This window comes from Danio rerio, chromosome 20 (genome assembly GCF_049306965.1).
Source record: "Danio rerio strain Tuebingen ecotype United States chromosome 20, GRCz12tu, whole genome shotgun sequence".
NCBI lineage: Eukaryota > Metazoa > Chordata > Actinopteri > Cypriniformes > Danionidae > Danio > Danio rerio.
The window spans coordinates 4,061,708-4,080,193 of NC_133195.1; the positions used below are offsets into that span (position 1 = coordinate 4,061,708).

Sequence of the window (18,486 nt, forward strand, 5' to 3'; positions counted from 1 at the left end):
AACCTGCCAACATCCGCATCATAAAATCCGGGGGTGCGCGCGAAGTGAAGATCGGTGGGGGATTGGTGCGCGAAGTGATGAAGACGGGGGGCGGGGACTGCGCGTGAACTGAGGAGCGTGTAGCGGGTATGCAGATGGTTGCGCGTTGGGTTTGGTGCACATGGGGACTGAACCAAAAAACTAGCCGGACTGTACAAAAAAAACTTAGGAGGGGTGGAAGTCCGGGAGTTTTCCAGGAGACAGAACAATACGGGAGATGGGTCTGAAATACGGGAGTTTTGGCAGGTATGGTCAGGTTTGTTGTTAAAGTTACTGGTGAATCGAACAAGCATAGATGGTTCAAGTAGAAGCTCCAGCTCTAGCAATGAAGAAATGATTATTGTTCACCAGAGCAATAAGCAGCTCCACGTTCATATCGCCTCTGGGCATCTTCTTCAATGTGCGCTCGCATTGACGGTTTTGCGCTTGAGCGCCTCCAAGTGCTGTTTACTGTAACTTCAGCAGCTCTTATGGGAGGGAGCCCCGGGCTCGGGGATATTACAAGCTCAGGGCTCTCTCCCGGGACAGCATGCCAAATACGCTTTGATTATCAGCTAAATGTGAACTCTTGAAAACAGATAGAACTAATAAATGTTTACAACCAATTGAGTGTGAGTAATAAGGCAATTACATATTTTGGGGGTGAACGGTCTCTTCAAGGTGAGGTATGAAAGAGACCGTCTTGGCACTAAGGAAACTGTGCTGTGGCGTTTTCTGTTCTTCCTGTACCTGTTTGATGACATACTGCAGATGATCGGACTGCAGAACGATGGTTTTCAGCACACTGGCTTTGCAGGGCACCAGTCCTTTGTAGAGCGTTGGAGTGTAACATTTCAACGCGTATCTCAGATCACTGTAGCGCCGTCTCTCCTCCAGAATGTCCTCAAAATCGTCCCGCTTCTTCAGCATTGGATGCCTAGGCTGTATTAAAAACAGAAAACAAGGCTTTTTAAAATCAGACAAAGGAAAACATTTACATTAAATGACATTACTAAAAAATAAAATAACAAATAGTGATATTACATACACACTAAATAGGTTTATTGAAAAAAAAGGCAAATTCTATAGATTTTTTTTATTAATAAATGTTTAACGGCATATAAGGAAATATGATGGAATTGTGAATGTGTGAGAATTTTCAAAATTGCTCACATCATGCAGTACATTTACAATTACAATTTACAACTTACAATTTAGATTATGTGGAAATCAATGACTAATCCATTTGATGACTTTATTGTTATTATCAATAGTAATGATAATATGCTCATATATGAATGAGTATAATAGTAATGATTATATTCTCATTACTATTATTATTATTATTAATAATATCATAGAATGTGAAAGTAGCTTAAAAGGAAGTAAGAGGCGTGTCTGTATATGTACATAAAATATAATAACACAAACAAAATCTTAAATACACATTTGCACATACACTTTTACTTCAACAATTAATAATAGCCTACAGTGTCTCATATAAAGAATTGCATTAGTGCTAAGGCTCGAAACCAAATTAAATCACTTTTAAAAACACTTTTTTAAGTGGCTGATCATATTTTTTTTGGTTATTTAAAAAAGCTGACGTGCTCTGTGCATGCAGTTTGCTTGAGGAGAATATTAGAGGAATCTCTATGACAGCTTGACAGTGAAATGCTTCAAGCATGTGCTGCTGTTCCAGGAAACATGTAACGACACTAAAAAAAACTTACCGAATATAGAGCTCTAGACGCCATTTCGATTCCGTGCCTATCCAAGCATGAGTGTAACAATTCAGACGAGTTCTTGGTGAGAAAGTTTGGATCAAGGTTGGTCGTTCAGCCTGAACTCATTCCTGATATGAAAAGACAACAAGCAAGTGGAGCGTCGAAAGAGCCGAAACCCCAGTGACCTGGTGGGCGGGGTTAGATTGGTCAATATGTTCGTTTTATTATTCATTTTTACAAAACTTTAGGTACTATGAGGTGTTAATTATTACAACTACTAAAATGTAATATTTTTGTTACCCTATAGACTTCACTTGGGTGTATTTACAACAACAAAGAGCTACTACGTTCAGCCAATAAGAATCCCACTCTACATGTCAATCATTTTGTGGAGCTTGAGGTTGTTTCTGGTTGGCTGAGATGTCCGCGGAGGGCGGGCTTTGTGAATTCAGCGACGAGGTGCGTTTATCAAGAAAAACTGATTAAATACCTTATAAAACCAGTATTATTATTTATAGTAATGTCTAAAATTAAACCTGATATTGCTTAACGTTACGTTTACTAGAAATCGTTATCATTTTATGTAATATCTTTATTTACACATTCAGCACGCTTTTTAAAAGTCGAATATCACACATGGAAAATGTTAGATATATTTAAAACGTTATATATTTATCTACTGTACCTTAGTAAGACAAAACGTTTTGAATTCTGGGCCGCCATGCGCCACCTAAAGGTAAACTACTTTTAAACAGTCCTTGATTTACTTTCCCCCTTCTTTGTTTTCATAACATGGGCGGTGTCAAAAACTCAGATTGAGCTTCTTCCGGGACCAACAACGGATTGACGGAAAGCGAAAAAGGACAGTTCGCGTGCTTGAAGCACACACGTGAAACACACGTAAACAACCCTTCCGTTAAAACCGGTTTTGTTTGTCAAAATGAGCGTAACAAACGATAAACAGGACGGAAAAGTGGATGACGATCGTCTTTTCCTCGATCAAGTTTTAAACGAGTTGTATGATTTTGGTAAGAAGGCTTTAATATCAGACTTGCACACATGCATACTAACTCACATTCATTCAATTTCTTTTCGGCTTAAACCCTTTATTAATCCGGGGTCGCCACAGCGGAATGAACCGCCAACTTATCCAGCATATGTTGTACGCAGGGGATGCCCTTCCAGCTGCAACCCAATACTGGGAAACACACACTCTTGCATTTATTTGTAAGAAAAGTCACCGAAGAGTACCCATATATCCATTTACCTAAGTCACAATACACAGTGAATTACTGCATGCAGTGTGGTATACAATATATAATGGTACTCATAGTATGCAAAAAATATCACCAATAATAGTATAAGCCTAACACGTTATCTTCATTCATTCATTTTCCCTTTGGCTTAGTCCTTTTATTCATCAGAGGTCACCACAGCGGAATGAACCGCCTGCTTATCCAGCATATTTTTTTACGGATAGAGGTAAAGTTGGTTTTATATTCGCACATTCGTTCATTTAGGAGTCTCTATAATGTTTACCATGGTACTTTGAATATTCGATCGGAATTAGCATGCAAGTATGACTTGAAAACAACATTAACACTGTTTATTTGACTGTAAACAATGTTGTACTTTGATATTCATATGATTTCACTATTTAGAGTTTGCAAATAATACTTATATGAAATTATATTATTAAGGAGAAAGTCTGAATGTGCGAAAATAAAACCAACTTTACCTCTATGTTTTACGGATGACCTTCCAGCTGTAACCCAGTTCTGGGAAACATCCATACGCAATTATTCACAAATACACTACAGCCAATTTAGCTTCCTTACCTATACCGCATGTCTTTGGACTGTGGGGGAAACCGGAGCACCCGGAGGAAACCCACACCAACACAGGGAGAACATGCAAACTCCACATAGAAATGCCAACTGGCACTCGAACCAGTGACCTTCTTGCTATGAGGTGACAATGCCAACCACCGAGCCATCATGTCGCCCTACACGTTATCTTATTAAACATAGATGATTGAATCCAAATAAATAAATGTTATGAAAGTATTTGTATTGAATAACCCACTGTTTCGGAGATGAAGCTAAAGTAATGTTTCAGCTGAGATTTGGGTTAGAAAGATGGCAGCAGCATAATGTTATTTCTTTACAGAGGTCAGTCTAGTAAAGTTAGTAACATCAGCTGACTTCAGCAGTCTTTGTTGTGGTAAATCCCAATGTTGTCCTTTTAAAAATTGTTAAGAAGCTTTCTGCACTCGTATAACTCATGACAATAAAGCCATAGTTCACTTAAAAGTCTTCTTTCTTCTGTTGAACACAAAACAAGATATTCTGAAACATGTTAGAAACATGGGACAATAATGTAGTGCAAGTAAAGTAAAAGTATCTGTTGTAAATATTACTCAAATTATGAGTAACAAGTAGACCTTTCGAAAGTACTCAAGAGTTGTGAGCATTACTCTGTAAAGCTGATGCATTTACATGGAATTTGTGGATGTGTGTGTAAACGTAACATTCTGTAGTGCATTTAGTTATTGCCCAGCAGTCACACAACGTCATAACTAAGGCCAGACGGAATCTGCGGAAGTTTTTTGTTATTTCTGCGGAGAATTTTAGTAAAAATCTGCGTATTTCTTTGGAATTATTTTTGGGAGTATCTAGCGAAGTATCATAACTAAAACCTTAATATAATAAATAAAAAGTAATAAATTACTGATTAAAAACTGAATAAATTCAGATTTACACATTTACTCAAGTAAATAAACAGAATTAATAACGGGCTGAAAATCAGCAGAAATCTGCGTAATTCTGTGGAAAATCTGCAGAATTCTGCGCGCGCAGATTCCGTATGGGCCTAGTTGTAAGACATTAATATTAGGTTAGATTTAGGTTGTGAAGTCAGGTGACCGAAATTCAATGTCTTGCCAGCGTCTAAGGACAAATTTATTTTGACGTCCAGTAACGACGTCAAATGACGTTGATATTTGGTTGACTCTAGGTTGTGTTGGAAACTGACCAAAATCTAACATCGAGTCAATAACTTAAACCAACATCATACTGACGTCAAATACTGACATTTATTCATCAGGCATGGCAACCAAAATCCAACATCTGATAGACGTCATCCGCTTGTTTTTTTTTTTTTTTGATAATTATTTTTTCGGGCTTTTCACCTTTATTTTTGATAGGACAGTAGAGAGAATTGACAGGAAAGCATGGGGAGCAGAGAGAGGGGAAGGATCGGCATAGGGCCGCGAGGCGGAATCGAACCCGGGGTCGCCGCAAGCACTGGAGTGCATGTGTCGACGCACTAACCACTACACCACTGGCGCCGACGACGTAATCCGCTTGTTAAGTGTGACGTCACGTGGAGCGGCTTCCGGGTCCAATCGCTCTAATCAACTGAATGGGGACTCATGAAATGGTTATAATAAACGTTTACAAAGCGATTTAATACTTTCGAAAATCACAATCGCAATATATATGTCCATGCCTAATATCCAATGGCCAGAAAGTGATTCATTATTTTATAAATTGTTAAAATTTTGGTATTTGTTATGCAGCAAGCCCAGAGATTGTTGTGTACACTATGACTTTATGTAAAATTAACTTTAATGTGTAATAGGAATAAAAAGTGATCATAAACGAATGATTTCTCAACTCAAATGAATGTTGGCTTGGACCTGGAAACAGTATTACATACGTCAGAAACACACGGATAGTGGTAACGTCCCCACAAGTCAAGCTGTGAAATCATTAGACGTTGATATTTGGTTGGTTTTAGGTTGGACGTTGGCCTGACCTTGAGTTCTGACATCAACATGATTTCCAAACAAAATGCAACGTCTCCACAACACTGGGGTACGTCATGTTGAAGCCTTGTGCCTGCTGGGTGTTTAAGGCCATTTCAGCCATCATACAGAAAACATTCATCATCTTTTCATCAGTGACCTGCATCTAAACAGTCTCTGAGTCAATGAGTGTGAAGATTTTGGACGTCTTCTTAAACACTTTTAATGCTTCTAAACAGTTTGCTGCTATTTTATATATATGTCTTGAGGTAGTTCATTATGATGTGATTTACCTTCTGTGTGTGATCTGATTGGACCAGAATCACAGGACTGATTTTTCTAATTCCCATAGACAAGAAAAAATAAAGTAGTAACTGCAGGTTGAAGGAAAGTAGTGGAGTAAAAGTACCAATATACTTAGGGAAGAGCAAAGTACACATTTATAAAACTACTTAGTAAATTACAATTTCTAAGGAAAACTACTCAATTACAGTAATTTGAGTATTTGTAATTAGTTACTTTACACCACTGCTTATTATATGCTTAAAATTTACTTACTGTTTACGTAACATTTACTTACTGTGTCTATGAAATGTATAAATACTGATTATCACTTTTGATATCATTTTTCATGTTTAGGTGATGGAGAAAACAAAAGATCAAAGAAATGTCTGAAAAGAAAGAAGAACTTATCTAAAGATGATAACGCTGGCACTGTGAACGAAGCTGAGGGAAACGCAGATACCGACTCAAACTCAGCTGGAACCAAACAATCCAAGGTGGAGGTTGTTACATTTGTTGATCCTTTAAAGAAGAACAAGTTATCACAGTCTGTTGAACCAAAGCAGAAGGTAAGAGGAACATTCTGCTCCAGAAGTACATTATTAATTGTATTTTATTGCTTTTTATTTGCTGCTTATCACAGTTTATGGATACTGTTGTTGGATGGACATCAGATTTCCTCTGGGTGGCGATGGTGCAGTTTTTGTATCTACCAGCAGGGGCTTACTAGTGTCATATCTTGATGTTCTCGATCAGGTCATGCCTAGCTTAAGTGCTTATGGAAGTTGGAAACCTTTGTGTTAAAATGTTGAATTAAGCAAATAAAACCATGCTTTGTTTATCTTCAGGTTCCTGATGTCAAAGAAAAAATGATGATGACAATGAAGAAAAAAGGCCTAGATGAGAAGCTAACCATAGAAAAGGTGAGATTGTTGATTCTTTTCCAAGCCGGCAGCTAGCTCTCTGCAACTCTCACATGGTCGCCCACTGAAGGGCTGCGCCCGGTCAGTAGCTGGATGGGAGACCACATTGGAAAAGCTGGGTTGCTGCCGGAAGTGGTGTTAGTGAGGCCAGCAGGGGGCGCTCAACCTGCAGTCTGTGTGAGTCCTAATGCCCCAGTATTGTGACGGGAACTCTGTACTGCTCAGTGAGCGCCGTCTTTCGGATGAGACGTTAAACCGAGGTCATGACTCTCTGTGGTTGTTAAAAATCCTTGGATGTCCTTCGAAAAAGAGCGGGGATTTTACCCCGGCATCCTGGCCAAATCTGCCCACTGGCCTCTGTCCATCATGGTCTCCTAATCCTCCCCATATCATAATTGGCTTCATCTCTGTCTCCTCTCCACCAATCAGCTGGTGTGTGGTGTGCGGTCTGGCGCAAAATGGCTGGTCGTCCAGGTGGATGCTGCACACTGGTGGTGAATGAGGAGATCCCCCATTATTATTATTATTATTATTAATGTTTGTTGAGCTGTTTGCTTAGTCAGCATTTTGAAGTCTACATAGAAGGTAAATGAACCCTATCTATTTTGTGTGAGAGGTGTTAAAGAAATAAACCATAATAAAACAAAGAAGTCATCGTTTACTCTCCCTTGTCACAGAGCTGTGTGCAGTGGTGGTTCCAGACCAGAGTGACTGAGGGGGCCCAGACAGGGGCCTCTTGTACTTTTAGGGGGCATGCTTTAGCATACATCACAAACTACTTAAACAATTATTCAAAGTCTTTTTTTTCATGCATCACCCTGCAGTCTTCATAAACAAGATAATCAAAGAACTTAAACTTAAAATAGTCTTCCGTGTTACTTTATTTGACAAGTAATTTTGTACTGTAGTAGAATAACACATCTTTAACATTCAAATACATCAAGGCACATTTTCGCACCTGTAGACTTTAACAGATGCAGTTGGAGTCAATATTTTTTGTCTTTCCATTTACTTAAAATAGTGTTTTTCAAGTGATCTTTAACAAACCAAACAAAAATTTTCACAGTATTTCCTATAAAACAAAAACAATTCCTCTGGAGTCATAATAAGTCTTATTGCTTATAGTTTATTTCTTGAATAAAAGCAGTTTTTAATTTAAAACAATTTTAACTATTTTAAGGTATTATTAGCCTCCTTAAGAAATATTTACTGTATATTTTTATTTGTATTTGCCTATTATATTTTTTGATTGTCTACACATTACACAACAAATCAGTAATACAATAACTTAGTTACCATAGTTAGGTCTTTAAATCTCATTCAAAGACTATTGAATACATAAAGGGACTTTGTCTGAATACAACTGTCTTGCAAAATAACTAGTCAAATATTATTCACTGACTGTCATCATGGGGAAGATGAAAAATAGTTATTAGAAACGAGTTAAACTATTATATTTAAAAAGTGTTGTATTAAATCATGTGTTGAAGACTCGTGCTTTATGTCACGACTGAAAACAAAAACGAACTAAACGAGCTGAATTTTACTTTTACATGTGCGTGACTGAAACCTACATTTGATCAATGTGTTACATCTGTTCTCCGGTACTTGCCGACTGTTTGTAAATTCATGACTGCATTTCCTAACGTAAAACTATGTACACTCAATTTCTGATTAGTAATAGCCTCTGCACAGCCGAGGACGTCCTATATTAAACGTTTTAAAATTAAAAATTGTAAAAAGTCTAATATAATCAACAGTGGACATTTTGGTAGAGTTTCATAACATAAACATGCAACGTAATCTCACGGCAATTCGTACCTTTTTGATTTAGTGGCTAATTCGTATGAATTCGTACAATCTAATTCGTACAATTTAGTATGATTTGCTCATCACTCAATGACGGATGGGGTTAGGGGTTAGGTTGGGTGCCACGCCTCCTTTTTAAAATCGTACTGACCTCGTATGAATTAGCCCCTAAACGGACACAATGTAAAATACTTGCGTTTCCTCGTTAGATCAGGCTGGAACATGACTGAAGTTGACTCTTTTATTTTACCTATGTCAATTTGGGGCTTAATTTCTGACGAATGTGGGAAACTGGTATGCGCAGCACCAACACTGAGATAGAAAGCGAGTACGCATGAAAGCAGAGAAAGTGAGTGCATGATAGCAAAAAGAGAGCCTGTGCGCCCGAGTGCAAGCGACACTGAGAGCACACGAGAGAGGCCTCAGTCATATCTCCGCAGTCTGCTACCGATAACTGATCTCGTTTCTCTGTGGCGTTTTTACATAAAAATACAAGTCCAAATTTAGGGGGGCCAGAGGGGTTGGCAAGCTTGTTGACACGGGGCCACCCCCTACTGTATGTGGCTATATAAATACACACTACATTACATATGTTTTTTGTAAAATGCTTGATTATTAAGAAACAGTTATTATTGTAAATTATGTATTAAATACTTGAGTACAAGTTTTGCTGTGAATTTCTTCACAGGCTCGGTTTGAAGTTCACAGGTTTGGACTGTCGGGTTATCAGAAGCAGCAGCAGAGGGTGTTTGAGGAGGAAAGAGCCATCATGCTGGGAGCCAGAGTGAGTTCAACCAAAGAAAAAATCACAATATTAATAACTACTGTATATTTCAATGACCGTAAAGTAACAGGTTGGTGAAGCATCAGGTTTGCATATTTGTGTAGAGTTCTGAGCACAATTTTAATAAAACTTCTTTATTTTTTTTCATCGTTCAAATGTGTATGGTTTTTATCCTCTTTTCTAAAGCCCCCTAAAAAGCAGTATGTTAACTACAAAGTGTACCAACAACAGCTAAAAGAACGGAAGATGAAAGAGAAAGAGGAAGCGAAACCTGTAAGTCCAACTTTTAAACTTGCTGCTTGTGATCTGATTGCTTTTGAATTAATTTTCAATTGATTAACTTTCTTTCCATGGCTCTTTCCTCAGGAGTTACAAAAGAAAAGAAGGAAGGAAGGAAAACCAAGGTGTGTGTGTTCATGTTCCCTTAGTGACATTAATGCAATGTCACTGATTAGCCCGATTAACACAAATATATTTACTGAAATGTAAAGGTAAAAAAGGTTTTAAAATGTCAATAGTGTATTTATTACACCCTAAATTAACTTTCAAACTTAGTCCACTTTTTTTTCACCTTCACAAAATGAATTCCAGTAAAATTACTGAATTTGGTTAACAAACTTTCATTGAGCTCTGGTAGATCTGTCTGCATCTCTACAGTCTGGACAGAAGCTTGTTATTGTTGGTATTGTGGCTAAATTAGTTCCTTTTTGTCCTCCCAGGACTGAGAAAAGTAAACCCTCGTCTAGCAGAGAGCTTGGCGGACAAGTCGGACGCTTCAAAAATGGAATGCTGGTCTTGAGCTCCAAAGAAATTCAGAAATTTAACTCCAAAGGGAAAAAGTAGCCATGGATGAATGAAAAACCACAGAAGGACACTGAAAATTTGAGGTTGAAATGTGGAACTTCATTACAGTTGTTATATCGATCAAATGTTTTCTGTCCCTCAGAATATCTTCCGTCTCTCAAAATATCTTGCTGTTTAGGTGTGCTTATTTTTCTGTTTTTCAAATTTAGTTAGTTTATTGGATGAGGGAAACTACTACAAATACAATTCTTAGTTAGTTCTCATTAACAAGTGAGGAGGGAAGACAATAGGGCATCAGTGTGATTGTGCTTTTTCAGCACTTCTGGTTTTAAAGTATTCTTCACATAGAAATCGTAAAGTTTTGGGAAACATCCATACACTCTTATTCACTTTCACACACTACGGACATTTCAGCCTACCCAATTCACCTGTACAGCATGTTTTTGGGAAACTGGAGCACCTGGAGGAAACCCACACGAACATGGGGAGAACATACAATCACATGTAAACATGTTATTGATGGACATGTTTGACCATTACGCTTGTGTGTCGTCTTTTGAAGATGTGTTTTTTTTTTAGATGACGTGCCAAGTTGAAAGATCTTCCACTTTCACGCGCAGCTCATCACTGTCAGGTCTAAAAGAAGTGAACCAATCAGATCAGAGGCGGGGCAAAAAGCTGGGTAACACTTTATAATAACTACACATATTAAATCATTTATTAAGCATTAGCAAGTAGTGAATTCATTATCCGTTAAGCATTAACTCTACATTAATAAACATTAGTAAGCAGTTTATAACTGCAGCTACAAATGCTCTATTCTTGACATACAAGCATATTTAAAATGTGCTTAATAATTGTACTTTCATACTTAGTTAACAATTTATTTTTCATTACTAAATTAAGTATCGCATTAGTTACAAACCATTTGTATTTAAGAGTAGTTGAGGGATTTTAGGATCATTCAGAATGAGTTAGTAAATGATTAATAAACTATTGAAATCAACGTTTATATGTCTTATTATTCAGGCATATATTAATGGTTACTATGCATGTTAATAAATGCTTTATTAACTCAACTTCATCTAGTTTTGTGACCTAATCTAAAGTGAGGACTATTCATGCTTTATAAATCCTTTATAAATGACAAATAAATTCTAAACAGGTAAAATGACATTATTCATTCCTATTCATTTAAAGATACACAACTGAAACTGTACTTCAAATGAAAAATAAATCTTTGCAACCTAATCTTAAATAAAAATAACTGTAGAGTTTAAACATTGCATGTTATTATATTGTTAAATTATTATATTGTTGTTTTATCCAGTTGGATGTCGTATTTTGACACTCAAGTTATTCAGCAATGTTTAACCTTTACAGTAATTTTACTTTTTAGATATGATTGCAAAGATTATTCATTTAATTCTGAGCCTTTAATTGTCATTTATAAGGGATTTATAAAGCATGAATTGTCCTCACTTTAGATTAGGTCACAAAACTGCATGAAGTTAATAAAGCATTTATTAACATATTAGTTAACTATTAGTATATGCCTGAATAATAAGATATACAAATGTTGATTTCAATAGTTTATTAATCATTTACTAACTCATTCTGAATGATCCTGAAAACCCTCAACTACTCTTAAATACAACTGGTTTGTAAATAATGCAATACTTAATTTAGTAATGAAAAAATAATCATTTACTAAGTATGAAAATACAATTATTAACCACATTATATAGGTGCTTATAAGTCAAGAATAGAGCATTTGTAGCTGCACACTGACGTTTATTAATGTAGAGTTAATGCTTAACAGATAATGAATTCACTATTTGCTAATGCTTAATAAATGATTTATAGTGTGTAGTTATTATAAAGTGCTACCGAAAGTTGACATGACAAGTGTTTTATTTACTGTTATTTTGTCAGAGAAGGCGCTCGTTGCGGCTTTGTCCGGAATATCCTGAGGTATATAATATATCCTCATGTGCTTATCATAACATATGACTCCGTGTCCACCGAAGGTTTTTTTTTTCCTCGAGCTGAGCATTTGTTTTCTGTTGTTGTCAATGGTAGCACCATGTTTTTGGAGCGTCTGCAGCGTAGTGAAACAGTTGACATTTGGATGCTGTAGTCCCGCCCATCCTCCACTTTGATAGGACGGCTAGCTCAAAAGTGACACTGATGGGCATTAGGGCCCTATCATACACCCGGCGCAGTGTGGCGCAAGGCGTGACGCAATAGTCTTTTGGTAGTTTCAGCTTGGCGCAAGAGTCGTTTTGAGTCGTTGTTTAAATAGCGAATGCATTAGCGCTCATTTGTGCGCCCATAGGTGTTCTGGTCTAAAAAGGAAGGCGTTCTGAGGCAGACCGCTGGCGCGTTGCTATTTTGAGAAACTATAATAGATTTTTCATTAGACCAAAACAAACCCGGTCTAAACTCCAGCACAGAGTTGCGCCTCGCTTACACACTGCTTAATACACACAAGAGAGCAATAGGCAAATATCTTTACATATAAAAAAATGAAAATATTAAGGATATATATAGGATATAATAAGAATAGATATAGGATATAAATATAAAGGATTAAAATATTAAAAAACATATTATTTTCTAGCCTACATAAATATGAAAAATCACTGCTTTTATGTCTTCTTCATCTCGGGAGGCTTTTTCAGTTCATTCATAACAATTTGCTTTTGTATAATGTTATTATTATCAGCAGTATTATTTATTATATCCATATTTATATTTGTTTTATTAAAAACAAGCTTAGATTTGCCCACATGTCAGGTTTTAGATCTTATGGGGCACAGCATGTGTTTTAGGATATAATTCAGGTTTTTGAGCACATTTTGTTATTATTGTTCATTTATTCGTTTGCTGGAAATTAGAACTGAATTTACAAATAGTTTTAAACGAATATTTGCGCTTAACAAACGATAGTATTTATTTATAGACTAAATGATGTCTGTGCGTAAAGGTTTCCCTATCCAAGAGCGAAAGTGAAAGTGATCCATTATCTCTCATTCTCACGCAGTAGATGCTCTGTTTAACAGTTTTCTGTTAAAAAAACTGTTAACTGTTTGCTTGTGAAATGCTCAGTGTTTCCACTTAGACTTACTTTGCGTCCTGTAAATAGTGAATGCGCTCTTGGCGCGACACAGCTGACTCTTAAAGGTAATGGAAGATGAGACTGTAATTGGTTTATTCTCAAAACACACCTATAACTCATTAAGAAAATAAACTCAACACTTTTAGACCATGCGCCGCGGCGCAAAGCGGATTTACCGTCCTTAAATTAGCAAAAACGCGTCCTGACACGCCCTGAAAGCATTTGCGCCCTGCGTTTTGCGCTCTGCGCATGGACCGTCAAAATAGAGCCCTTAGTGTGAATGTGCTTTTTCAGCACTGCTGGCTTACAAGTCGGTTCATTCTGCTGTGGCGACTCCAGACTTTCGACAAAGCCGAAAAGAAAATGAATGAAAATTCTCAGACATTAGATCTGTCATTACATTTTTATTGTTTATTAAAAGGGAAAGACACAGTTTTTTCTTCTTCTACACTAAGTAGTAAGAAAAGCATGTCATATACAATGTATTTTTTTTATATACAAACCACAAAGACGTACAAAATATCACATTAAGAGGAAATGAGAGCTTAAGATCACATACAGAAGAGCACCGAAAACACACACACACACACATTAGCAGATGATGAAGATGATGTTCGTGCGTGTGAAGATATGTGGAAAGCTGCTGTTTCCTTTTTATCTCTTCACACAGAGAGAAGCTGATGTCCAAACACCGGACTACCGTACATCCACATAGCTAATATGATGGATATATAAAAATAAATCCTTAGATGCTTGGTGAAATGACTGATTTTCAGAGGACAGAACCGATGGTCATTCTCACAAGCAGTCGACCACGTTACAAACACCTCAAGACCTTTTCATTTTGTGCGTTTTCAAAACAATCATTGAAAAAAAGTGGGATTCCTCTAGTTTAAATGCTAGATTTTTTTATTAAGCTGTGCTTTTGATGGGTGTTTCTTCAACTGTGGCCACTTACGTCTCATGGATTTTTATTTAAATGATCTCATTACATCCATACTTTTTCATGGCTTCATTTATTTTTGGGGGGCTTTTTTGGTACTTTTATATACAGGGGTTGGACAATGAAACCGCAACGGCTTGTTTTAGACCACAATAGTTCCATTAGTATGGTGTAGGACAGTGGTCACCAAACTTGTTCCTGGAGTGCCGGTGTCCTGGAGATTTTAGCTCCAACCCTAATCAAACACACTGAACAAGCTAATCAAGGTCTTACTTGGTATACCTGAAACATCCAGGCAGGTGTGTTGAGGCAAGTTGGAGCTAAACCCTGCAAGGACACCGGCCCTCCAGGACCAAGATTGGTGACCCCTGGTGTAGGACCTCTGTTTGTGGCCATCGGTTTGTCTTGGGAATGACGGATACACGTCATGCGCAGTGGCCAAAGGGATTATGAGCCATTCTTCTTGCAGAATAGTGGCCAGGTCACTATGTGATGCTGTGGAAAATCTTGGGCTGTGGACAATGTAAAACATGTATTGTTCTCTGATGATGAGTTCACCTTTACTGTCTTCCCACATCCAGGAGAGTTATGGTGTGGAAAAGCCCCAAAGAACTGTTGCTACCCCAGAGTAAAGCATGGGGGACGATCAGTGATGGTTTGGGCTGTAATATCATGGCCTTCCCAATACTTGTGCCAGATGGGCGTGTCACTTGCAAGCACTATAGAACCATTTTGGAAGACCATGTGCACCCAATAGTTTAAACATTGTACGCCATGTATCAGGATGATAATGCACCAGTACACAAAGTAAGACTGGTGACAAAAGGATTTAATGAACATGAAAGTGAAGTTGAACATCTCCCATGGCCTGCACAGTCACCAGAACTGAATATTATTGAGGCACTTTGGGGTGTTTTGGTGGAGCAATTCAGGAACAGTATCATGTAGTGACCCGGCCACTATTCTACAAGAAGAATGGCTCAAAATCCACTGTGCAGTACGTGTATCAGTACAATTGATGCTGTATTGGCTGCACAAAAAGAGGCCCGACACCATACTAATGAAGAATTGTGGTCTAAAACCAAGCATTTTATTTTTATTCTCCAACCCCTTTGAATATAATCCAGACTTTTATCATTCATCATCATTTTCATCCGCTTATCTGGGGCCAGGTCGCGGGGGCAGCAATCTTAGGAGAGAACCCCAGACCTCCCTCTCCCCAGCCACTTCTTCTAGCTCCTCCAGGGGGATCCCGAGGTGTTCCTAGGCCAGCCGAGAGACATAGTCCCTCCAGCGTGTCCTGGGTCTTCCCCGAGGCCTCCTCTCGATGAGACATCCCAAGAACACCTCCCTAGGTAGGCGTCCAGGAGGCATCCTAAACAGATGCCCGAGCCACCTCAGCTGACTTCTCTCGATGTGGAGGAGCAGCGGCTCTACTGCGAGCTCCTCTCGGGTGGCAGAGCTCCTTACCCTATCTATTAGTGTGTATAGATAGGGTATCCGAAGTCTTGTCCTTTCGGTCATGAACCAAAGCTCATGACCATAGGTGAGAGTAGGAACGTAGATTGACAGGTAAATCTTTGCCTTTCGGCTCAGCTCCTTCTTCACCACAACGGACGGTACATCGACCACATTACTGCTGCCACTGCACCCATCCGTCTGTCAATCTCACGCTCCATTTTTCCCTCACTCGTGAACAAAACCCCAAGATACTTGAACTCCTCCACCTGGGGTAAGGACTTTCTTCCAACCTGGAGATGGCAAACCACCTTTTTCCGGTGGAGCATCCCAGCCGCGTCACACTCAGCAGCAAACCGCCCCAGTGCATGCTGAAGGTCCATGTTCGCAGAAGCCAACAGAAGTTTTTTTATTTTTTTTTTTTATTCAATGTCTGAAAATTCCCATATTTACTCTGGAAAGATTGTATTAACCAGTTCCTTCATGGTTTTGATGATAGTAAAATACATAAAACTCAATAAATATTATCATATGGTAAGTAATTCTGAGCAATTATGCAAAGAAAGTACAAAAATATGATCATGATTTTTGTGTATATATTATGTTATATGGCGATTATATAACATTAGCTCGCTCGTTCGTTATTACACAATCGTAATTTAAATCTAATTTGCCCCCAAAAAAGCTAATATCCTTATGCACACTGTCAGTAATGAAGTTTCTTAAGGTTCACGTGGCAAAAAAAAAGTGGTCATTGTTGAAGAATAACCCTGATCAGAGGTTAGTTTGTTGACTTCCAGAGCTGGTAAAAGCACCACATTCCCAAGCAACATCTCTAATCATGTCAGATTAGTGTGAATGAGGCACGGCACAAGAGATAAGCTTCCTCAGCCCAACAAATTACTATTATAATTGGGAAAACCATTCATGTCCAAGATCTACCTGCGTTACTGACTTCATTTAAACGCATCCTTTCTCCCATGATTCTCCATCATACTTATAATGTAGCGTTGCACATGTATCATTACTGTAAAGTTGGTTTAGTGTCTTACATATACAGTTAAAGACAAAATTATAAGCCCGCCTGTGAGATTTAAATACTTTTTCAAATATTTCACTTGTTCTGTTTACATTTTTGGACAGAATAGTTTTAATAACTGATTTTTAATAACATTATTTCGTCTTTGCCATGATGGCAGTGCATCATATTTGACTAGTTATTTTGCAAGATACTAATATTCAGCTTAAAGTGACATTTAAAGGCTTAACTAGGCAGGTTCGGATAATTAGGCAAGTCATTGGTCAACAGCCGTCTGTTTTTTATCCAAACCTTCATTTCTGGAGGGGGCTGATAATATTGACCTTAACTAAAAATAATAATTACTTTTTTATTCCATAGAAACTGTCATTTCTCAATAGGAAATACAGTTAAAAATATCCTACGAAGATATACAGTTGTCAGAGTGTTTGAAGTGGATCAAAATTGTTCATGAAAGTTGTCCTAAACCTAAAGAGCTGCACCCATTCAGTTTGTAAAGCTTTTTGGATCCTTTTCAAATGCTGACTACTGTATATAAAAATTATTAAAAGTTTCACTGGAGGGCTAATAACTTAGTCTTACAGTGCGATCTTAAATCTCATAAGCCTAATTCCGATCTTAGCAAAGTGAGTGTATGTCTGAGAGTTTCATATTCAGTACGTGACCAGTGATTCTATTCTCTATTGACATAAACTTTTAAATATACTTTAACACAAACAAACAGACAAACAAAAAGGTCATTGTGATGTTTAAATTTACACCGTAAAAAAAAATTACTTCGGCAAGATAGATTCTCCTAGACGGACGGCAGTTTTAATAGGCATTGAAGGAATGTCCGAGGTTCAGGTTCAGCTTGTATTTAAATTGTATTCATTGTCATTTATTTCCCCTTAATTGTATGCATAAACATAATACACATGAACTGCATGCTCAAAGCTACCACTGACAAATCATTTCTGACGAGTCTAAAAATAAACAATCTTGCAAGTGGGAAAAGGCTTACAGGCAGTATCCCCCAGTTTCACAAACCAGGTTTAATCCTAATCCTTATCGCTCGCGTTTATCACAAGCTTTTTTGAGACTTTTTTTCATGTTAATGTCACTGGTGATGAGCCGAAAGAAAAATCATTCAGACATTAGAAGATGCTTTATAAAAAATGGAAATACTCCGGTACACAAGGTGGTGCTGTAAAACACTTCTGACCCTCAGAAGTTGTCGTCACTCTCAAACTTTTCCACTTATGTTAAATCTCCTCCTCTACAACACACAAACACCTGATCAGAATTTTTCGGGAAAAAGTTCTAAGTCTTCAAAGAAAGCGAAGTGAAAAAAATCCCTTCATCGAAATTATTTTATTCGCGATTCCTGTGTGTTCGGTTAGATCGTTTTGTGCTTGAGCACCACCAATTGGTGTGTTTTAAAAAAAATGCATTTATTTATTTTTATTTATAGTTTTTTAACCTTTAATTGAGATAGGATAGTTGAGGTTACAGACAGGAAAGCATTGGGAGCAGAGAGGGGGGTGGAGTCAGCAAAGAACCTTGAGCCGGGAATCGAACTTGGGTCGCCGTGAGCACCATGGTGCCATATGTCCACGCACTTAACCACTAGACTGATGGTGCAGACCCAAGTGGTGTTTTAATGTAACTTCAGCAGCTCAAGCTCCAATCTCATTGGTCCAAATAGTCCTCGCAGCAGCCTGTAACACAGTGTCATGCATGCAGTACGTCACGCACATTGAAGTGCACATGCACAGCATGACCTACTGC

The 18,486-nt window shown here is 37.8% G+C and overlaps 2 protein-coding genes across 3 annotated transcripts in view; one reads left to right on the forward strand and one right to left on the reverse strand.

Moving 5' to 3' along the window:
- The window catches only part of gnpat (glyceronephosphate O-acyltransferase), a 32,406-nt gene extending 30,526 nt beyond the window's left edge, over window positions 1–1,880 (reverse strand). For both annotated transcript variants that reach the window (XR_012396306.1, XM_002665648.8), the window contains exons 1-2: window positions 1,752–1,880; window positions 769–960 (exon numbers count right to left, since the gene is read on the reverse strand). Coding sequence is in view for 1 of the 2 variants with exons in the window: in XM_002665648.8 (XP_002665694.2) it covers window positions 769–960; window positions 1,752–1,775 (216 nt within the window). In the remaining variant the exon portion in view is untranslated. The remainder of the gene's footprint in view (window positions 1–768; window positions 961–1,751) is intronic.
- Window positions 1,881–2,606: 726 nt separating this feature from the next.
- Window positions 2,607–10,222, forward strand: fsaf1 (40S small subunit processome assembly factor 1). The gene is given in 7 exon segments (NM_001130794.1): window positions 2,607–2,773; window positions 6,193–6,404; window positions 6,684–6,758; window positions 9,256–9,351; window positions 9,538–9,624; window positions 9,718–9,755; window positions 10,071–10,222. Coding segments are annotated over 7 exon segments (720 nt in total). The 5' UTR covers window positions 2,607–2,685; the 3' UTR covers window positions 10,195–10,222.
- Window positions 10,223–18,486: the final 8,264 nt, after the last annotated feature.